The sequence below is a fragment of the Protopterus annectens genome, chromosome 8.part0 (assembly GCF_019279795.1).
Source record: "Protopterus annectens isolate FY-2018-M chromosome 8.part0, PAN1.0, whole genome shotgun sequence".
Taxonomy (NCBI): domain Eukaryota; kingdom Metazoa; phylum Chordata; order Ceratodontiformes; family Protopteridae; genus Protopterus; species Protopterus annectens.
Window position 1 is genome coordinate 967,624,492 of NC_056741.1, and position 24,536 is coordinate 967,649,027.

General features: G+C 39.6%; 1 protein-coding gene across 1 annotated transcript in view; it reads right to left on the reverse strand.

Annotated features, from left to right (window-relative positions):
- USF2 (upstream transcription factor 2, c-fos interacting) overlaps nucleotides 1-24,536 on the reverse strand; it is a 243,371-nt gene that overhangs the window by 182,353 nt on the left and 36,482 nt on the right. The window contains exon 2 of the mRNA XM_044080489.1: nucleotides 1,241-1,328. Within this exon, the coding sequence (XP_043936424.1) occupies nucleotides 1,241-1,314 (74 nt within the window). The 5' untranslated portion in view covers nucleotides 1,315-1,328. The remainder of the gene's footprint in view (nucleotides 1-1,240; nucleotides 1,329-24,536) is intronic.

The window sequence follows — 24,536 nt, forward strand, 5'->3', positions numbered from 1 at the left end:
CACACACACACACACACACACACACACACACACAGTTTACAACCGTGCTTCAGGGGAATTTGTCTTCTGAAGGTACACATGTTGATGACCCTTTTCTTCTGGGAACATCATGAGCTACCATGAAAAAAAAAAATATATACCCAGAAATTTTCTACACAAGTTCAAAAACATTCCATTATGTTCACTTAATAGCAGCAGAAGACAACAAGTCTATATAGTCTACCCTTTTAACTGACCTAACATTCTGCCTCCCCTCCATCTTCACCATCTCATTTACCTTTTTTTTTTTTTTTTTTTAACCACCCCTTACCCTTTCAATTGCCTGAATAATTTTCTTCACCAGCCACTCCACAAATTCATTCCATGCTTCAACAAATCTCAAGAAAAGGTACTTTTGAAGAGTCAGTCCCTACAGTCTTCCTGTACTCTCTGCTTCCTCACCTGTCTTTCCAGTCTAGAAGGACCCCTTCACATCTCCGTTATGGCTGTGTACCAATATTATCCCCATCACAGATATCAAATGGAGAAACTTTAGCTCCTCAAGCCTCTGGTCATAAGCCTTCCCCTCCATACTACAGATCTTCCCAGTTTATTTCATCCAGATTCCTTCCAGCAGCTTAACATCCTTTTTCCTATATGGCATTCACAAATGCTTTCACTCTACAGGCCTTGATCAGGCCACACCTTGAATACTGAAAGCATTACCTCTTTTCTTCTAAAATGTACCCACCCAAGACATTACTCCAGCATTTTGTTGGCTGCTGCCATTGCTATTTTACTCTGCTCCCACTTGTTCAATCCAGGTGTAATCAACACTCCAAAAAACTTTTCCTTCTCTATTGCTATCACTTCCACTCCTCTTAATAATGCTTGTTAAATTAAAGTTAAATCATAGAAACAAAAACATAACATTGTGAGTACTTACTGCTCCTGGAGCTTGGCAGGAACACACAGATGGAGTCCTATGGTACAAGCAAGCAGAAACTTCTTGTGAAGGGAGACCGAGAAACAGAACTAAGGAAGGACTGTGTGTGCTTTAATGGCCAGAGAGACTAGTGCCACTGGTGACAGGCTACTCTTGGACATGAGCCACAAGAAAGGACTTCTGCTACACCTAATCCCATGCAAAAGGTATTTTAGTGCAAGTGATCCACATGATGAACACAACTTTCCAGGGTCAAAACTCTGAAAAAGCAGCATATATGAAAATACACTACTTTCACTCAAAGATGTTACTTACGGGGAGTATGGATGAGTTCGAGGTGCAATGGTTCGCTGTGTTCCTGGCTGTAAAACTTCTTGAGGTGTCATCATTACGTAGAACTGTCCTACGAGGAAAGAAAAAGTGCTGACATTTGTATATTTCATAATTACATAAAACAGCAGAAAACAAATCTTAAGTGAAGTAAGTTTTAGTTTTATGCTGCAGTGTAACTGTCAAAAAAAAAAAAAGACTAGATTCAATAGATAGTAAGGACTAAAGATGGGTGCAATAAGATCAGACACAACTAAGCTTCCTCAAAGACGAAAATAAGCCAATAATCCAAAGATATATTAGCAAGCAAAATACCCCGTTTATCTGCAATACTTCTGAGAAAACAAAATGTAAGCCTTGCATGCAGACATGCAACATTCCAATGAGCACTGCATCCTGGGAATAAAATTTCCAAAGGAATATTTCAAAAAAGCAGTCTTAAGAGATTTATAAAATTCATCCCTAGTTCCAAGGGATATGTTGATGAAGCCCTGACCATGACCCAGACAACCGAACAGTTAATAGTGCAGACATGAACAGCTGGGTGGGGAAGGGTGGTAGTAAATAATTCACCCAGAGTAGGGCACAGGGAAGTTGTCCAACTTATATTACCAGTGTCTAATGAGGAGAAAGGTTCAGTGTATGCATCAGATAGGGAGTGAATTGCGCTCAGCACTACAAAGTTAGGCCCGGATGGCAGTGTTCATGATGGGGTGTGTGCACAAACATGCTCACCCACAGGGGAAGAGGCTTCAGGCCCTTGCTTCTGTGAGTTTGCAGTCAAGCTGCCAGGAGGATGGTTAAAACTAAAAATTAAAATGACAGCTGCCTGAGTGATGGTCACTAATATTCTCTCCCCCCAAAAATGGAACAAATGGACCCAAGGGCTGATGAATGGCGGTTAGTGGGAGATAGATTAAATTTATAAACATATGTATATATTTAACAGACTGAATATGCACACATATATATACACACACACGCACACACATACACACAGACAAAGGTCATACTTCTCCAGTTATTGTATTATTTTACTTTCAAATTTGTCAACAATTAACATTACTATGTCAATGTTTTTTCTGCAGCTCAGTCAGCAGAAACACTTTTGTTTTACATATGCTCCTTGTTCATCTCATAGTCATAAGTACACACCTGAATTTGATTTCACTTGCTTCCCTTTTCCGGTAATTTATTAAATTGGACAGGTGAACTGCTAGAAGGACTGTTCATTCATCCACAACCTGTATCACTCGCACACAGCAAGTTAGACACTCAAGCATATAATGGTGTACAATTGCTACACAAAGTACGTACAGAAATATTTTCAACATTTTATCGGAATGCTGTTCATCGAATCCCGCTCATGTGGGGGACTGTGACCCCATCATTTCCCTGCTAATTATATATACCAATGAGGGTATATGTATACATATATATATATATATATATATATATATATATATATATATATATATATATATATATATATATATATATATATATATATATATATATAGTCCGAGATCGCACTACAGTGAAGACAGGGCAAATTTCCCGACCTTCACCGTACCACAATCTCAGTATGAACAGTTCAACGAATGGTATGTCTAATGTAAGTGAACTGAAAATGCTGTTTGCTGATCAGAATGTTTGCTGAACTAATAGGGACCCATGTGATGAGCCTCCCTACTCCGTGTTTAACACTGACAGACTTTTTTTTCATGATATACTGGAAAACACTGTAGCCAAATATATACATACATATCTGCAGACACAAAAATTATTATATACACACAAACACAGCTACACAGTTTATATGTACACATATATTTATACACACACAAACACACACGTATGCACATGTACATGTATGTCTACAATTAGTTACATTCCTCTGTGTTAGTCCAAGTGATAAACGATTCAGATATCCCAAGCTAAATGAGTCTCATGCTGAAGAAATGGGCATTTTAGTACTAATGCATGGCTGGGTTTGGATCTAGCATCTATTACCCACAAACAAGAGTGGATTATTGCTGTTATACAATGTCACTATAAGCTTATCATGTTAAATAGTGAAATGGCAGGGCAAAGAAAAAGTCTAGGGACTTGTCTCCCTGTAAAAAAGACGTTTAAAGGAAAAGAGTGATGTTCAAGATCTGCTCTTTTTCTGGATTACCGGTATTCTTTTGTTGTGTAGGCACTCAGTATTATGAGTGCCGATGCTTCAATAGGGAGCCCCTGAAATCCGCAGGGGGAGTACTTGGACAGACACATTGTTAGGAGATGCCCATGACAGAGGATAGTCAACTTGCTACACCAGGACCTAAAAATATTTTTACTAGCAACACTTCAACAGTTAACTGTAGTCCAAACTAGGCAAGCAGGAAAAAAAAAAAAAAAGACAACAGTGCAAGGAAGGATCAGCTTATGTAGTCTATGTATGTCATCATGTATATGCCTCCATCTTTAGCATTCTGCATTCATTTACAGAAGTGCCTATGCTCATCAGTGAAGATAAACACAATCACTAGATTCATCACTCAGGAGACCACAGGTTAGACATAACATGCAAGATTCTTACAGTTTCAGCTAATCTATAAAAGAGCAGATATCAGACCCCACACATAAGGTCAAAACTCTGAACTCACATTTTATGAGGTAACCGCTACCATAAAAGGTATTTTCCAAGAAAAGAACATCAGCGGCACTGAGATAGATGGTTCAAGCTAGTCAACCATGAAATTCATACACCAGTCCAGCTTTAAAGTGTACAGCACAAGTCAAACTCAAAAGGCTTAAGGTCCGAATGCAATTACATTCTTACAACTAAAGACATACCACATAGCGGTTAAATTCATAAAACAAGACACACACACACACACACACACAGACATATATTGAGTATCCCATACTTCTGCATGTGTTTCTTATATCAAATGATTTGAACCTCATACAGAGAGGGTTCAAATGACTAGGTAAAGGAATAACACTTCAGGTGCAATTAACTGTTTGGAGGGTTTATGCTCCTTCTGCTCCTTGGACATGTCAGACAAAAAACCAAACACTCAACTAACAGTAGGAAGGCGGGAAACACTACTGGACACAGGAACTCTAACTTAAACGTTCCCTAGGGAAGAAAAACTGACAAAAACAAACTACAGAATGATTTACGACGGAGAGGACTAGGTCCCTCTAAATTAAACGGGCCTAGCCCACCAAACACAAGGGAAACCACACACACTCTCCAAAAACTAAACCGAACAGGCTCAAACACACACAAAACACAATATAGCTATGAAAATAGCTTTTTTTTATATAAAGGAGAAGTACAAAAACTTTAGAAAGTTTAGTAAAAGTGTACTTAGCCACAGCCAAGCGCGAGACCACGTCCTAATTCAACGAGCGGCAAACGAGATCTGGGGGTTGGGGTGAGGTGCATCCTGGGATACTGGGTTAGCCCAGCCAATTAGAGACTTCGTGCTAGAGAAAAATAGTCGGCCGAGTCGGAGCCAGGAACCCGTCAGTAATGAATGTAGGCGAGATAGGACCACATAACATTCATTGTTTCCAGGCTGCGACAATGTTGACTCCATAAACTTTTTAAGTGCCACTGAAGTTTCCTCATATGCAGTCTTGCATATGGAATTAGAAGAATGCAGGAGGCCATGAACCCCAAGGCTTGCAGAATTTGTCTTGCAGATAGCAGGGTTTTTGTGGCCACCTGTCTGAAGTTACCAAATGAATTTGCTTTTCTGGCGTAAGGTAAGCCATCTGGGTAGTTGTATTCAAGCTTGCACACAGGAATGTAATTTTTTGAGAGGGTGCCAGTTGTGAATTCTTTTCATTTATGGTGTACCCTAGACAAGTTAGAACCCTTTTTACAAACGCCAGATGCTTTAGAAGAATGTCCTTGTTTTCTGCCTGAATTAGACAATCGTCCAGGTATGGATATATGTGAATATTTCTTTGCCTGCAAAATGCAATTACTGGAGCCAGGCACTTTGTGAAGACAGTGGGCGCAGTAGATAAGCCAAAGGGCAGTGCACAGAACTGGTAATGCAAGTAGCCTGCTTTGAAGCGGAGGTATCTTCTGCAAGACTCCCTGACTGGGATATGCAGGTAAGCCTCTTAAGTCTAGAGTTACCAACCAGGCATCTTTGCCGAGCATAGGAAGTAACTGTTGAACAGTCAGCATCTTGAATTTTGGAATGTCTAGAAATGTGTTTAGAGTAGATAAGTCCAGGATTGGACGCCATGATTCGTCTTTTTTGGGTACCAGGAAAAGTCTTGAGTAGAAACCTTGTCCCTTTTCCTCTTCTGGTACTGGTTGAATAGCCCTCATGTTCATGAGGGACAGCACTTGTTTCTGGGCCTCTGCCCACTGATTTGGGGGAAGGTCTGGCCATCCATTTGGGATTGGCAACGTGTGGAAATGGAATCTGTATCCCTGGGATACTATATTTAAAACCCATTTGTCCAGGGTTATAAGTTGCCAGTTTCGTGCATGAAGTGCCAGTTTTCCCCAAAGGGGCTGCTAAAAGGTAAGTGCTTGGTAATTGTAGAGGAAAGTCATTGAGACTGTTTACCATAGTGAGGTGCCTTGTTGTTTCCAGGTTTGGAGGTGGAGGCACCCCATTGTTTTGTTCTAAAAGTCCCCTGTGACTGAAACCTGGAGCCTTTGGAATGTCTGGGTTTGACTTGAGAGGCTCTCAAAGGAACTGGAAAGGACCAGTTCTTAGTAGGCCAGTGCCTACTAAATCCTGGAGGTTGCACTTGTAAGAAATCTTTCATGTTTTGCATAGATTTAGCTTTATCTTCCATATTTTTTAAAACTTCTTCAGCCTTATTACCAAAGAGATGGTCCTGTTGTAAAGGAGCATCCAACAATTTTGCTTTAACATGATCAGGCAGAGTTTGCTTACCACAGACCCAGTTACAGCAGCCCTGCAAGAGGCCTCCAAAGAATCAAAACCACATTGCAAAGTATGTTTTCCAACTTGTTCAGCTGAATGCAACAAATCCTATAAATCTTTATTTTCTACACAGTCAGAAATTAACATAATTTTCTGTTTAAGCAGTCCCATGATATGCTGTTGATATTTAAGCATATGAAATTGACAGTTTAAAGCCCTGATTGCCAAGGTTGCAAAAGTGTAAACCTTCTTAACCCATCTATCCAGCGCCCTGGAATCTCTAACAGAAGGGGTAGGATTTTTAGCAGTAGAGGCCTTAATGTCCTTGGGACCCTGAGAAATGGTTTCAGGATCTGCAATAGGATTTTTGAAAAGGAATTTGGGGGAGTCAGGAACCCTGTAGTATCTGTCTGGCTTACAAGGAGCCGGAGGCAGAGAATCAGGAGCCATACTAGATTCTGAAAAAAACATCATCAACAATGTCTAGAACAGGAGATATAGCCAAAGGCCTATGCTGAGGAAGAAGAAGAAAATCCCCAAGTCTCTTTAGATTCAGAGAAATCCTGACTTTCCCAGTTGAAATGTTCCCTTAAGGTATGTAAAGTTTCCCCAAAAGAAAAATCTTCAGGGGGAGAAGCAAAAGGAATGGAATCTTCTACATCAGAGTCCTCATAAGTAGTTATAGACAAATTCGGTGCATTAGAAGAGTCAGAAGAAATAAAATCCTGTTCAGAAGATTCATAATCAATGTCTTGCCTAGGCCTCTTAGAAGGAGAGGGTTGGCTACCCCTGATCAGAGTAATTAAATCTTCAGCCATTTTGATCATTTGTTTTTTAGGCATAGGGGCCTGCACATGTGGCCCAGGCGTCAGTTTTTTAGACATAGACTTAGATTTTGGCCTTAGTTTTGAAGATGGCGTCTGTCTAATATACAAATTTGTAGGCCTGAAAACACTCAGAAGCCGGTGCCTGCACAGTGGCTCCGGACCCATCTAAGGCAGAGACATCCAGGGGTTCCATAACTGAAGCATCTCGCGGCATACTGGACTCCGAATGGGTCTCAGTAGAGGCCTGCAAATCAGAAGTGGTGGGTATCAGGGGCTGTGAAAGCGCTTCACTGAGTACCGGCGAACTGGCGACTGGCTTAGGAGAAGCGTCGTTGTCAGTTTTGGACCGCGATGGCCTGTCTCGGTCTTTTTCTTTGTGTTTTTTAGGTATTCCAGTAGTCTGATTGCTAACCGACATTTCTGGATAATTAAATCGAGAGCAAAAATATTTAGAAGCAAAAATATACAGACGTTTAATAGTGCGTTGATTAAATTTAGCACAAAACCGACAGCAAGGTACGTTGTGGTCACGGCCTAGGCAAGGAATACAGTACAAATGAAAATCCTTATGAGGTATTTGCTTCCCACAAGTAATGCAATTATTAACTTTTACTGGCATCGGTAAGGAGCAACAAAAAGTTTCCCCAACGGGGTACTTAGCTTTTAGTTGAAGACTTCGGTTCTGAAACTCTAAAACGAAAATTTCAGGAGCCGGCCGACCAGCACTTGAAAACTGCTTCTGCTTCGGGCACTGCGCGGCAAGAAAGACTGATGTAATGGCGTCAGCTGCATGATTTATAGCCCTGACGACCTGACGTCATGGAAGAAGGGACAGCAACCGACGCAGGACCCAAGACTTTAAGCAGGCCGACTGAGGGCAACCTGCCAGCAGATTACCCAAATGTAATGACTGCAGCAGTGAAACACAAAGAACATCAGGAAAGTGTGGCAACTCTGACGCAGTCAATGTTGAGGAGTGATAGGTCTGCGAGTTCCCATACGACAGAGCTACGGATGACAGAGGAAGAAATTAGAGAGATTGTGTCACAAGAAGATGCCACAGAACTGTTTATGGAATGCCTGCAGGAAATGGAGAAAGATTAGTTGTGTAAAATCTTACCGTAACCAAAGATGACCTTTTCCATATTGCAATATTCTCACATGTGGGACCTTCTGCCGTAGGCAACCCAAACGTCTGGCCCATCTATCAAAGCTTAAGCTATGGTTACTATAAGGTGTGTGGAATGTCACACGTAGAGGCCATAAACCGTGGGCCATAAATGCGACGTCCGCAAGCACAAACCTCAGAATTGACTGCCCAAGTCAGACTAATAAGGCTAGATGAAGGATGCCATCTAGACAGGGAAAAATCCCTCTGGGGGGGTAGGAGAGAGGGAAGGAATACTGCAACATGGAAGAGAAGGACATCAAAGGTTATGATAAGATTTTACACAACTAATCTATGTCCTTCGATTCTCGTGTTGCAGTATTCTCACATGAGGGAGAGTACCACAGCTCATGCAGAGAAAGGGTGGAGGAAGAGGCAGCAGTATTCAGGAATCCGTGGAGCATGGCCACTGCAAATCCTGCCCTGGCTCTGGAGATGTTATCCAATTTATAGTGCTTAGTGAAAGTGTGTACAGAAGACCATGTGGCTGTCTCTAGTATAGTGGCTATACCCAGGCCTTTGAGAAAGGCCCCTGAAGAGGCCTCTGCTCTAGTGGAGTGGGCTTTAACTGTGTGGGGTAACTTTACCATGGAAAGAGTAACAGCGGGACACAGTTTTGTGGATCCAACAGGATATTTTCTGTTTGCATACAGCTTTCTCCGGGCCCCTGAGGTGAAAGGATATAAAGAGTTGGTTGGACTTTCTAATGTCCTTAATCTTACCCAGATAAAACCTCAGTTGCCTGTGAACATCTAGTGAATGGAGCACTCTCTTGCTGTCATTATGTGGTGAAGGAAAGGTGGGTAAAATGGATAGACTGGTTAAGGGACAGTTTATTGACCTCTTTGGGCATGAAGGAGGGGTTAGTACGAAGATAAAGCCTGTCCTTGTGAAAAATGGTGTAGGGTGGAGTAGCCATGAGTGCTTGCAACTCAGGGACTCTAATAGCTGAAGTAAGGACTACTAACAAGACAGTTTACCAGGTGCATATCTTTAAAGTGGCAGAAGCTGCAGGTACAATGGGGGCATTGGTAAGTTTCTCAAGAGCAAAGTTCAGGTCCCAAGGAGGAGGGATGGGTTTCCTTGGTGGTCTGATGTGGAGAACCCCCTTAAGAAAAAACTTTCTCCTCTAATCTCGTGGATCAATAGGTAAAGCAGGCTGAAGTGGCTGACAAATGGACTTTCACTGAAAAGTATGAAAGTTCTGATTTTAGGAACTCACACACATAGGCCAGCACTAGAGGTGCATCCAATTTGGAAGGGGTCTAGTTGTCTTTTAAGACACTAGCTGGTGACTTTTCCATTTTTATAAATAGGATCTCCTGGTAGTAGGTTTCCTGGCCTTATGCAGGACAAATAGCATGTTTACTCAGTAAAGGTTTCTGAAAGGGATCAGACGTTTATCACCCACAGGGGTAAGGCTGAGGATTGCAGATGAGGGTGGATGAGGGAGCCCTTCTGTTGTGTGAGAAGGTCCACCTTGTGAGGCAACTTGTGGTGATTACCCTTGGCAAGAGATAGAAGAAGGGGAAACCAATGTTGCCTTGGCCAATAGGGGGTCACCAGCAAGATTTTTGGCTTGTCCTACTGAATTTTCAGCAGGACCTTTTGAATGAGAAGAAAGGCAGGGAAAGCATACAGGTACAGCCCCTTCCATGAGGCTGAAAGGCATCTACTTTCACATTAGTGGTGGGGTAAGCCTGGAGCAGAACATCCGCAGTACTCTGCTCTGAGGAGAAGCAAACAGATCCATCTGTGGAGTGCACCACTGATGGACATTATCTAAGAAAACATCTCTGTGCAACATCCACTCATGATTTTGAGACAATCTGCTGAGGGCATCTGCCTGACCCATTGTCCTGTGACGGGATTTAGACTGCCTGCAATGTTACATTGTTTTGAGTGGTCAACTCCCATGCTTGTATGGCTAGCCTGCAAAGTTAATGGGATCTGCCCCCCCCCCCAGCCTGGTGATGTACCACATTACTGTGGTGTCTGTGAAGACTTGTAGGGGGGTCTGGATGTAGGAGTGGGAGGAAAGTCTTCAGAGCTAGGAGAAGAGCCATCATTTCCCTCACAATGATGTGTTTCTTCTGGAGGGAGAGCTCCCACAGAGCTTGTACCTTGACAACGTTCATAGTGCCCCCCCCCCATCCCAGATCCAAGGAATATGTGTACATGAACTGAACTGCCTAGGTGGGCTATAGAGAGAATCCTGGATTCTGCATCATTTGTTGGATTCACCACTCTAACTCTTTTTTTCAGGCAGGGCAGGAAAGGCATCTGAAAATCCAGAGGGTGATTGTCTTGGGACCAGACATTCTTCAAGTACCACTGTAACTTTCTCATGTGTAACCTGGCAATGGGTAGCATCCGAAGAGTAGCTGCCATTAAGCCCTGAAATCCCCAGGCAGAGATGTGGTTGACATGGATTAAGTTTTGGAAAAAGCTGGTTAGGGAAGTGACCTTTTCTTGAGGGAGGAAGGCCTTCATCAAATCCATCCTTATTCAACCCAAGAACATCTGGTCTTGGGATGGAGTGAGAGAGGACTTCATGAGGATTAATTTAAACCCCAGACTTCCTAAGAGAGAAATAGTGAACTGAAGGTGTGCCTGAAATGTACTTTCCTCTTCTGCTTGAATGAGGAGGTCGTCCAGGTAAGGGAAGATCTGTATGCTTTTTGTTCTGCAGAAGGCTACTGCTAGGGCTAGACACTGTGAAAACCTTGGTGCTGTAGACAAACCAAAGAGCAAGGCAGTAAATTTATAGGGCGAGAATGGCACAGCAAAATGTAGAAATCTCCAGATGTCCGGGTGGATATAGAGGTATGCCTCCTTCAGGTCCAAAGTGGCCATGAAGGCCCCAGGTGTCAAAAGTGGAAGAAGGATTTGCAGGGATAGCATGCAGAAGGTACACGCAGGAAGGGGTTTAAAAGGGTCACGGTCCAGTATTGTTCTCCAAGGGCCCTCCATTTTTGGGACTAAGAAAAGTCTGGAGTAAAACCCTTAACCCTCTTGTCCTGTCGGAACCCTCTCTTTAGTGCCTTGTGATAATAAATCCTGAATGACTGGGGGTATCAGGTGGATTTGTTTTTTTGGATGGAGGGGTATGCCTTTTGGTAAAGGCTTTTCCTGCCAGGTCATAAGGTACGCTTTTTCCACTACTGATAGGACCCAGCAGTCTAAGGTGTTTTGTTGGCACAGGGGGAGACACAGTGAGAGAGGTGGCTGGAAAGGGGGAAATGGGTGAGGGTATTTAGGCAGCCACACAATGTTTGGTCTGTCTGGAATAGGCTGCTTGGAGGCAGATTGAGAGGAACTAGTTCTGGGTGATGAGGGCTTTTTGGCCCCTTTCCTTTCCTTTGAAAAAAAAAGAGGGAGCAGGTGTGCCTTTCTAACAAAGCTTTGTTTAGCTGAGTAGTTCCTGTAAAATTTACGAACTGGGGATACCAGTAGATGCTTCAGGTCCTGCAGTTCCTTACTTTTTTCTTGCAGATGTTTGAAAAGTTCTGCAGATTGTTTGCCAAAGAGGAACTTGTTGTCCACGGCGGCGTCCAGGATCTTGTTCTTGAAGTCATCTGGCAGACGAAGTCTAAGCCAGGAATACCTGCGTAACACAGAGGCAGATCCAGCTGACATAGCTGAGGCTTTAGCAGCATTGTAGCTGCATTTTATGGAATGCCTGGCTACCTGTGCTGCTACGGAAAGTTTTGAGGCGACGAGGCTTTGTAGGAGAGCCAGGCATAGAGGAGAGCACAGCAGATGCCTGGGAAACTAGATCTACGGCATACTTTACCATACAGGTTTGGTAACTGATGGCCCTAAAGGGCAGGGTCGAGTAAGTGTAGACCTTTTTTCCCAGCCTGTCCATCACCTTACTATCATTATTTGATGGCAATAGGGAAGAGGATGGAATGTGTCTACATTGCTAGTCCGGTGCCACAGCAATGACAGTTGGGACTGTCATTGGGGGGGGGGGGGGGTTGATAAGATATTGGTAATCACCAGGAATCTGTCAAGCCTTTTTGGGGCCATGGTTGAGATTCTGGGGTCTTGGAGGCAGATGCAAAGGCATCCAAGTAAGCAGGAATTACTGGGGGAATGGCAAAGGGAGAGGTAGACTCCAGCTGAAGCTCAAAGTATCTTTTCTGTACTTCAGTCATTTGGGTGGAGTCCAACTTGAAGTATTCTTTCATTTTGGAGACTGTCTCCCCAAAAGTAATGTCTTCTGGTGAGGAGTCTCCTTCCAAGAAATCCTCATCTGGAGAAAAGTATTCCAGGGGAGAGGCCAGCTGAGAAGTACAACTGACAGACTCATCAGAGGAAAAAGAAGAAGAGTCTTCCTCCTGAGTCTGAGGAGGAGGGATGGAGCTAGCAGTGGCAGGCCTGGGACTTAGGGTAGGCACAGCAGGAGTATGTGAGGCTGTATGCCTCAGGGCCATAAAGACCTGACAAAGTGACAAGGAAAATGCTTGCCAGTCAGGCTGGTCTTCCATTGGGGTGGATAATTGCCTGGTCTTTTGTTTTCTCTTGAAATAAGGAGTCTTTTGTATAGTCTGACAGGCCAAAAGCCTAGTGTCAGATGTCAGCCTTGGGGTCGAACTACCCTCCTTGCAAACTAAAGTCGGCCATCTGGGTGTGCCTGGTTCCCCCCAACAATGGCGGAGGCTGATGTCTCAGAAACCTCCGTGGACATGCAGAATGAAGAAACAAGGGGGGCCTCTGATAAGGTACCCGCCAAAGTCACCAGTTCTTTCGGATGCTCCACAGCCCATAGTTCGGTAGCTGGTGGGATGTCCGAAGTTGGAGAGGCAGTATCAAGCCTAAAGACCTTGGCCTTCTTTTTAGCCGGCTCCACCTCAATGGCCGATTCAGGATCCATAACCAACGGTCAGGCGTTTCAGTCGTTGGTTCTCTACCAACAATTTAAGGGCTGCCAGATGTCTGCACATGGTCATAGGGACAAATGACTGACAGATTTTACAGGTCATATGGTCATGAGACGGCCCTAAGCAAAACATGCAGAGGATGTGTGCATCTCTGTGCAGAATTTGCCAACTGCACTTAAATTTTCCCTTCCTTGATGACATCCACTAACAACAAATAAACCGCAACCTAAGCTCAGTCAAAAATAAAGATGATTCCCCAGTGGGGCACTTATCTTTAACATCTTCAGTAGGACGGAGCAGAATAAGCAAGCTGACGTTTGACTGCGGCTTAAAAGTTCTGAGGTCTGCGTGTGTGGACGTCACATTTATGGACCGTGGTTTATGGCCCCTGCGTGTGACTTCCCACGCACCTTACAGCAATCAGGCTTAAGCTGTGGGATATGGGCCAGACGTTCGGGTCACCTGAGGCAGAAGATCCCACATGTGAGAATTCTGCAACATGTGAACAGAAGGACATCAAAAAATGTGCCCTCAGTTTGGAAGAAGATGAGCTAAGAGAAGAGTTGCTTGATTAAATAGACAGCCATATTAAGATCACTGAAAGGAATAGACTACAGAAAGTCAATAAAACCCAAAAAGTCAGAAGTTTGATAAAACAAGTGAACACAGTAATTAGGACTGGTCATAGAGATCCATGTGATAATAACAGAAGTAAACCGGAAATATTACTGTTCAGCTAAATTTATAAGAGATAAAATTCTACCACAAGAACACAGGGTAGTATGGAAAAGAAGAGGAGAAATAGAATACCATCATAGGAGTATCGAACTGAGCGAACTATAAAGCAATTAAGACAAGAAGTGTCACTGTTAGAAGAGTACAGAAGAGGGAACAGATCAAGAAAAGTACTTGGAAAGATACACGTGATAAAAGCAATGTGCAGTACTATAACAGATCAGAAGTTATCGTGCACTATCACAAATAATAAAGTGAAAATATCATCACAGGCAGAAAAACTTAGAAGATACACAGATGAATATAAAGGAAATGTAGAAATTAAATGATTTTTTGATGACCCAAAAAAGTATTACGGAGAAAGGGAAAACAAGGTAAAAAGAACTGAAAGACCACCAATAAAAGAAGACAAATATATTCTGAAAAAGTACTTATGAAGATTCTATGGAACACAAGATGCTAAATGGACAGAAGTAAAAGAAAGAATAAGAAATTCCAAGGTACAGGATATGAAATGGGATGAAGTAACAGCCAGAGAGATTGAAACAAAGTAAAGAGCCTCTAACTGAAAAAAAACCCAGGCCCAGATGCATTAGAAGATTTAACCATGATTAAGAAGTACTTATACGTGCACCCCAAACAGACACCAACCTGGACAACAACAGGAAACACAATGCTCCTACTTAAGAGTGAACATGAAAGCTAACCTAAAAATTATAGATCAGTAACTTGCCTTCTGACGACGTATAAACTATACACTGGAATTGATGCTGGCAGAGTTTCTAATAATTTTAGATTAAACCTCAATTATGGAAATAGAACAAAAGGACAATAAAAGAAAGTCATGGAACAAAGGATCATTTGCTGTTAAAGTCATAGTGGAGAACTGTAGAAAGGGGAAGAATCTGGACTACAAAAAAGTATCTGACAGTATCCTACATTCGTGGATAAAAAAGTGCTTAAAAATGTATAAGATGCACCCCTACACTGAAACTACTTCACAGCGACCCTGAAACAGTGGCAAACCACTTTGAAGTTTATGCATGATAAAGGGCAAATTTTTATTCCAGGACTAAAAATCCATGGAAGGATAATCTAAGGTGACTCTCTGTCCCCATTGCTCTTTTGCCTTGCCCTTAACCCCATTAAGCTGTCTGCTTAACAGATTAGGTCATGGCCATAATTTGGTTCCCAGAAAGCAAAAGTGTAAAGATTTATCTTCTCTGTTGATTTTTTTTTTTTCAATAATCATTTTTATTGTTTTGCAAAACCATTATACATTTCACACACTACTTACATTATGTACAATATTGCTTCCAATGTTTTAGTTCCATTTTGAATTTCCCTATAATACATTAAGAATAAATATCATTTTAACCAAGTACAGGAAAATAAGATCACAAAAAATTAAACATAAAAGCATATACAATAGACAATTATAAACCAACTCAAGCCAATAATTTGTATTATTTCTACATTTTCTATCTAATCCAAGAATGTGTTGGTACACATACAGAATGTCCTGACGGAAAGTGGATAGGAACCGCTACGCCAAAATAATATTAAAGATTTGTTCCCAAATTTTTATGCTGTTTATACTTTTCTTATTATTTCTAATTAACAATTTGTGCTAATATATGCTTAATCGCTAACAGCCTGAAATTTTGCCACGACACCTGTGCTGGGTTCAACCAATTTGTGGCTATACATAATTTCATTAGTAAACTAATATTCATAATTACAATCTTTTTTGTTTTGTCCAAATTCTCCGGTGGAATATGTAAAATCAGAAATTCCCGGGAGAGTGTTGAGTTTTGGTAACCCATTTTTTGTAGTTGTAACTTTAAAGAATTCCATAATTTATAAATGCACTTGCAACTCCAGAACATGTGTAACAGGTCTGCTGTCTGATCTACACACTGTGGACATTTAGGTGACTTTTTTAAATCAAATTTATGAAGTGTTAGATGGGTATAATATGCATTGTTAAATATCATCAATTGAGTAAAGACCAGTTTTTGAAGTGATAATGGATTTTAATGTTAAGTTAAACGCCTCTACTATTTTACTGTCGGCTAGGGATGGCAATTTCTCTCTCCAGTATTTCGATAACAGAATATGATTATTATATTTTCTCTTTTGCCATTTTATATGCTGAGGATATATATTTTCTATCTTGTTGCAATGCTTCCCACAGATAACCTGAAATAACTAGTTCCTCTTTTTTAATTTCAGAACTGGTAAAATAATTTATGGCCAAATCTTTTAACTGCCTCATTATAATTAAATAAGAGATGGGAAGATTCATCTCTTTTAAGATATCATGTACCGCTACTCCTAGGAAGGGGTATAAATCCCTTACAGTTAATTCCTTAATAAATGGATATTTCTTTAAGTCTATCAGTTGATTACCAATAGTTATATTAGAATTTCCATCAAACGGTTGAAACATCATCATATACTTTAAAAGGTTCAAGGAGGCAAACAGAGTTTGAGTCGCCATTGCCCATACCTTGATGTGCTCCATTAACTCATATTTACTCAATGTTTTTATATTCAAAAATGGTACAGCTTTAACATTAATTCCCTTCCCTTTTATATGTTTATAATTTAGCAGTACCCATTTGGGTATCCATTTTCTATTTTCACTATCCAAGTAAGACACCCTTAAAATCCTATTGGCCTGAATCACTGTATAATACATCTCAAAATCCGGTAAATCCAACCCCCCCTCCTCGTTTTAGGAGCCATCAGTTTCTCATATGATATTCTCGTTTTTCTGGGTTCCCACAGAAATTTCCCCAATCCTATCTGAAATTGCTTAAAAAAGGATTTCGTGATTTTAAGTTGTGCTGCTCTAAAAATATATAGCATTCTGGGGAGAACGTTCATTTTTATTATCGCTGCTCTTGCCATCATCGGTAGCTTCAACTTACTCCATCTTTTCAAATCCATTGTTATTCGGTCTCCAGTTGCCTTAATATTGTTGATAAAAAATTCTCTATTTTCAGTTGAAAAGTCAATCCCCAAATATTTTATTCTTTCTTCTGTCCTTACTCGTCCTAGCATTGAAAAAGGTGTAGGTGTCTTTAGAGGGAATATTTTGGTTTTTTTAAAATTTAGTTTGTAATTAGCAATTTTCTCAAAGGTTTGTATTGCTGTTAGTATTTTTTCTGTATCTGACACCGGTGTGGTACTGTATATATTTAAATCATCTGCAAAAGCAGCCATCCTAACCTTTATCCCAAAAAGTACAGGAGAATTATAAAAAACATTTTGTTTCATATGAAGAAATAAAGGTTCCAAATACAGATTAAACAGTATGGGAGACAATGGGCACCCCTGTCGAGTTCCATTTTTAATTTGAATCCTTTTGGAACATTCATGATTTATATATAAACTAGTGTATGCATTCTTGTATAAATTTCTTAACATAGAAATAAAAGCTGAGGTATATTGAAATATGATAATGTTTCAAATAAATAAGCCAAATTAACTCTATCGAATGCTTTTGAGCATCAATTATTAAAGCATATATGTTCATATTTTTATACTTTGCATAAGATATTAAAGTATGAAGAGTTAATGTATTGTCTGTAGTCTGTCTCCCATCTATAAACCCGCCTGTTCTTCTGATATTATCAAGTTTATTATTTTTTTAATCTACTAGCTAGAATAGATGTCATGATTTTCATATCAATATTCAACAATGATATGGGCCTATAATTGTCTGGATTTTGGGATCACTATTCTCTTTCAATAACAGAATTGTTCTTGAGGCATTAAAATGAAGATCATTGCTGCCATTCAAATGATATAATTAAAGGTCTGTGAAAGCACGGTGCTCAGAATCCCACTAAAAGATTTATAAAATTCAGAGGTCATACCATCTGGTCCTGGGGCTTTATGTGGCTTTAATTTCTTAATTGCCTCTAGAACTTCATCAACTGTAATCAATGCAGTCAATTCTCCATGAGAATCCTCGTCAATCTTGGGAAAATTAATTTTCTGTAAGAACTCTTTTCTCTCTTCATCATGCCCATGAGTTTGTTGCTCACCATATATCTGATTAAAATTGATTCAAAAATCTTCATGACATCTGACTTATCAGTATATAACGTATTGTTATGATTTATTTCGGTAATTAATCGTGTCGATTTCGTCTGATTAATAATACGGGCTAATGCTTTCGAGGGAGTTTGAATGTGATTTGCATATTTAACTAAACTTCTTTGTTCGTACAGTGTCAATTTTCTGTTATGCATAAGAAACAGCTCTTTCTGACATCTTAACAACTTAGTTTCTGTTTGCTCAGTGTAGTTACTCATCAGCTCCTGGTCCAATAATTGTACTAGTTTCCAGATCCAGTTGTTCTTTATTTTGGAGTTTTTTATAATAAGTGGCTTTCTGAATAAATAATCCTCTTAACAAAGTTTTAGTTGTAGCCCATTCTATATCTAATGGATGTTCATTACGGGGTATATTGTATACTAATTGTTTAAGTATCTCCTTAACTTCCTGTACTATATCTTCTTTAGTTAATAGGTATGGGTTTAAGGACCAATTATATCCACCATGATTTTTAGTATTCAAAATATCGGTCTTTAAAGTTAAAGTTATTTTAGAATGGTCTGAGAGCTGTCTAGCTTGATTAGAAACCCTAGGGTCAAGTGAAATGAACACTTCTGGAATTTAAAAAAAAAATCAATTCTTGACCACATTTTATGGCAGCTAGAATAGAAAGTAAAGTTTTCTGCCTTTGCTTGTATGTGTTTGTGTTTAAAAGGGTCATACAGTTTGAAATCCGTTCTCAATTCTTTCAACGCTGTCATTGCCTGCTTATTAAAAGCAGTCGAAGCTCCCAACTTATCAGTTTTAGAATCTTGGTAAGCATTCCAATCCCCCCCCATCACTATGTAACAGTTGTTATATGACTGTAGAATAGAGTAAATTGAAGCTATATAATGATGTTGGTTCACATTTGGGGCATAAACACATAAAAGTACTATCGGCTTATCTAAACTTTCAGTTTTGAGAACCACCAAACACCATCTGCCTTCTTTATCTATTTTGTCCTCCAAAATTTCTCCTTGAAACTGATTCTTGATTATAATTGCCACCTCAGCACTATTCGTAGTCCCTTCCGCCTTTACAACCTTCCTAATCCATTTCTTGTCCTTCATTGTTTCCCACTGGTCATTAGTCAAATGTGTTTCTTGTAATAGAATAAAACCTGCGTTTGATTTAAAAAACAAATGCAGAAACAGCTAGAGTCCTTTAACATTCCAGGAATCTATTATCCACATTCTAAACTATGAATTGATGAATAATGGTATCTATTTTTTGTTTTCCACCTTAAATTGACAAGTGTTGGTATTACGTGAATTTTTTGGAAGCAAAACAGCCATCCCATCCCTACCCAGTGCCTATCCACTATTCCTCCGGACCAGGATGAACATAGGTTTTTCACATTGGATAACATTCCCCAAGTAGCTAATCTACTAATTCTATTAATAAACAATAAAATAGCATGCAAAAAACCTACACCAACTATATCTACGTCTACAAAGTCTAACCCCGACATTCCCTACTAAACACCGCACTCAAGTAACTACAGCTCTGAACATTTCCCTAATATTCATGTAAAGTAATTGTACCTGACATGTCAAATAATTCACTTTTAACAAACTTTAAATTCAGCAATAATATGTTAGCATTATAATTACTTGTTCCAAAACCTTTTAACTAACAGTCTTTAAAATAAACCAAGTAACGTACTGCTACCCTCTGTCGTTCTTCTTCAAAAGTAAGCAGCAACCAATAACATAGGTCGTCAACCAGCTTTTTTATTAAAAGTAACAAAAGTGACAAAAGTAACTGAGCGCTTTCTCCCTTCTCATAAGGGCATCATCTGATGATGCCCTTATGAGAAGGGAGAAAGCGCTCAGTTACTTTTGTCACTTTTGTTACTTTTAATAAAAAAGCTGGTTGACGACCTATGGTATTGGTTGCTGCTTACTTTTGAAGAAGAACGACAGAGGGTAGCAGTACGTTACTTGGTTTATTTTAAAGACTGCTGTGTGCCTGTGAACTTTTTTGTTACCTTTTAACTAACAGTTCACCTAATAAGCACACAGTTATTGTACATTTGTTTAAAACAAGCCATTATTTAGGTCAGCTATTTATCTTCAAAACATTCCTACAATATTGCATTTAATTTTTATAGATCATTACAGTTAGACATCCCCTATATTACACAACTACTACTACTGTTTGCTAATTATGCTATATATATATATATATATTTTTTTTTTGTCTTCCCCTTTCCCCAAACTGATCACAGTTAAAAGATACTTATTTATTCACTTATTTACTCACTAAATAAAACACAGTAAGTTACAAAACAAGCCTGCAAAGGAAAAAAAAAAAAAAAAAGAGAAAAAAAATAACACAAAAAATAGACTGCATTACCTGGATTTACCACTAAGCCATAGACTCTTATACAGCAACAGCCAAACCATACATTTTGTCCATACAAGACACACTTTACCTCATTGATCGTTTCACAGTCATTTTAGCATCAAAAGAGTCCCAAAAAGCTTCGTTTTCGATTTACAGCAGCTCTTCTTGCTTCCCAGCAGTTGCAGCAGTCCAGGCAGTTCATTTTTCGAATTTTCGCTCATGACGGGGAACCAATTCGAACGGACCTCTCAGCTGCACCACACTCAAACGGTCCCCCTGCTTCCTTTACCTTGTTTCCTGCTTCCTCGTGGGTCAGGAGCGCTCGTAGAAGCAATAAAACTTCGTGGAATCTTCGTGTTTCAGCTAGGAAGACGAGATTAAAAGATAAAACGGAGAATTACCAGGCCTGCTGAAGAAAGAAGAACACACAAAGGATTTTGAAGCCTCGGATCCTCGTAAATGAAGTCTCCCATTCACTCTAATGCAGGAAGAAGCCAGGATGTACTGTTCAATTTTCAGACGGTGGCACAGCCTTAAACAGCTTCAAAAAGGTAGGTCTGGCTTCTTTTTTTGTATTTACAGTGTATTTAATGCCATCAAGAGTAAAGATTAAACTGTTAGGATATTTCATTTGAAATCTAATGTTTTTGTCAATTAGAAACTTACAGTATGGAGCCAGCATTTGTCTAGACTGTCTTATTTGTGCTGGTAAATCCTGTGTTATAGAAACTTTATAACTTTGCCACATTATAGATCCCCCAGATTATGGTTAGAAGTATTTTATTCACATCCTGGAAGTTTAATATTTTGACATACACAGGTCTTGGTGTATTTGAAGCTTGGGAATTCCTGTAAGCTCTATGTGCTCTTTCGATGACAATTTGCTGAACATCCACAGAGTCCTTAAGTAATGTTTCAAATATTTGTATGATAGAAGTGTTCAGCTCATTATATTGGATTGATTCTGGGATCCCTCTGATGATTATGTTGTTACGTCTTGATCTTGCTTCCAGGTCCAGAATTTTGTTTTGCATCATTTGTATATCAGCCTCCTGTGATTCAGATCTTTTACTGAGCAATGCTATATTGTCTTCATTTGCTGCTATTCTGGTTTCTGCTTTCTCCATTCTTGTTAGAATCCGATTACATGTCTCACTAAATGTTTGTGTTTGGGATGTTAGGTCTTGTAATGCATCTTGTATAGGCAATAATGCAGACTTAATTTCTTCCATCGTAACCTGTTGATCAGATTTCGCTGATGCCCCTGTTTTTGCAGTTTCTTGCTGTCTGAATGTTTTCTGTCTCTTAAATATGGATTCCTTCTCTGGAGACTGTAATGCTGACAGTTTAGTTTTAGTAGTTGTAGTGTCCATATTTTTATCTTCTTTTGACATTTTGAAATGCTGCAGATAGAGATGATTACCAAGTAAAAGTTTCAGTAATGAGGTAGTTCAGTCCTTTGTTTGGTGCTCTGTTCAGAATCAACCAAGCAATCAGTTCCAATCCTGTTGTCACCAAGTATTTTTTTTCAATTTTTTTTCCTCGATAAGATCGCTGACTTCTAGTAGTTTATTAATTGCTGTCAATTAGTTGATTAACTCCAAATGTACATCCGCAGAGATGATTTTTGTTTCTGGTCTTTGGAGAGCTGTAGTACTGCAGTGCTTATAGAATGGCGGCCATCTTTGTCCATTCTCTGTTGATGATTTAAAACTATATAGCTCATCAGATGCAGAACTGCAAGTATTTTTCAGATGATATAAGAATGTCATTTGGTCTTGATAAATGTGCAAAAGCAACCTTTAAAACAAGAAAGCTGCAGCACCAAGAAAACATCAGTTTGGGACAAGAATGTGATATAAAAGAACTTGAACAAGAGGGAGCGTATAAATACTTGGGAATTGAAGAAGGAACAACAATAAAACATGAAGAAATGTGAATAAAACTTAGTAAGAAATATTTTAGAAGACTTTGACATCTAGGAACAACATTCAAGCTATAAACCAATTTGCCCTTCCTGTCCTAGCTTACAGTTTTGGAGTGACTGACTGGCCCAAAAATGTGTTCTATACATTAGACAGGAAAACAAGAAGGATGATTGATATTCACCAAATGATTTATAAAAAATAAGTACACATCAAGATTATATATTCCCTGTTCTGACAGAGGTATGGGCCTCCTTGAAACTGATTACATGCATAGATTTGCAATTGTAGGATTGCTTACATATCTAATGACCTCACAACACCCAAACATAGTGAAAGTTTTGAGACATGAGGAGAAAAAAATGTAAGATGACTTCCCTTCTTAGTCTAGTAGAAGCATATCGGCATCAAGTTGGAATGGAAATCAAACCAGGAGATAAAAACCAGACCGCAACTGAATGTGCCAAAAAACAATAGAAAGAATATAAGGTGAAGGATCAGACGAGAAGGCAGGAAATGTGGAAAATGCATAAATATAATTCCAAGTACAGAAAACTCCTGGAAGAACCTCATGTTGATCAGGATCAAACATACCCATGGTTAAGGAGAGGCGAATTCGAGCCAAAGATGAAAGGTTAATAATGGCGGCCCAACATAGTGGGCTTAAGTACACATTAGTTTACAAAGTCCATTGAACATATGGGAAAAACGGACAAATGTAGATTTTGTAAAACAGAACTGGAAACAGTCGCACACCTCATTGCTGGTTGTGACATACTAATGGCAGAAGGGCTGTATACTGAAAGGCATAATAATGTGGCAAGACTGTGCAATGGGCATTGTGCAAACATTATACAATTGAAATTAGCTGAAATACACTGGAAACATGAGCCACAAAGAATCACAGAAAATGATGGCATCTATATCACTTGGGATCACCCATTACCAACAGTCCAAAAGACAGATGCGAGACAACCAGATACTGTGGTCCACAAAAAGAAGACAAAGTAACCTTGATCACTGAAATTGATGCACCCTGTGACTACAGTGTCTTGTGTAGAGAGAGACACAAAGTCATTAAATATCAGGATTTGCAGGCAGAAACAAGAGCAATATGGAAGAAAGATACCCAGACAATTACAATACTATTAGGACCAATGGTTCTTATAAAAAAGAATCTACAATCTATTTAGTTATGGTACCAATACATGTAACTCTGTACGAATTACAGAAGGAGTCATTATTGGGCACATTGCAGGTGTTGCAAAGAGCACTTTTGGCTGACATCAAACATTGAAACAATACTAATTTCATGACCTTTAATCATACTTTGAATTAGGAATGGGGTACCATTCCCGTCATGGAATTAGAAACCCAAAAGAGGTAATTATGAACAGATTTTTTGGGAGGTTAACAAGCTGGCAGACTTTAAATATTCTCTGCAGACTACTCTGTCAGAAATACTGGATGAGCACATTGGTGTACCTAAGGAAATGATATTTTTTGAGCTGTGATACACAATCAGAATTGCCTAAACATGGTAAGGCCTTGCTGAGAGTAATTCTGGTGGCTTCAAAAAAGCAATGACTAGAAAATGGAAATCCAAGTCTAAACCAACTGTGCTAGAAGTAGTAAATACAGTATCAGAGATAGAAGAACTGGAATTGGGATCTGCAGAAAAGGGTAGGAGCAAAACAGTGTGAGAACAATACATACTTGAATAATGTTTTGCCAGAGGAATGAGGCTGAAGGGAAAGCTGGAACTGAATGAGCTATGTAATGTTTGATTAACAATGACTGTATGTATAGAAAATTATATGTGATGTATGTTTGTAACTAAAAATACATCAATACGGTTTATTTTCATTTATATAAATGCATGATTGCCTGTGTCATAAGTGCTGATTCAACAAAGAAGTTTATTGTTTAAAAAAATAAATAAATAATAAAAAGGTTATGTTTAAATAGGGTTAGGGATGGACTCTTCTTCACATGGATGGAAAGCCCATTCCAGAGCATTGAGATCCTCTGAGACGCATCTGTCTTGCCAACATGTCCTATTTATGTCACAAGAAAAACGTAAATCTCTGAATCTAGTGGGTCTGATGCTGATGTTTTGCGAATGTGCAAAAAGGTCCATCAGAGCTGAATCACAGGATGCCGTGTATGACCAGCATAGATTGCCTCTCAGTACCCTTTAAGTATGGAGAGAACACTTTAACGAGATGCATATATGACAATGTGTTCATACTTTGGATTCTGCTGTTAAGAAACCTTTGTGGGCTTTCCATCTGCTGCACATGGCTAGTCAAATACATGCTGAAGAGTGCATTATACTCAATGAAGAGTCTGATAAGAG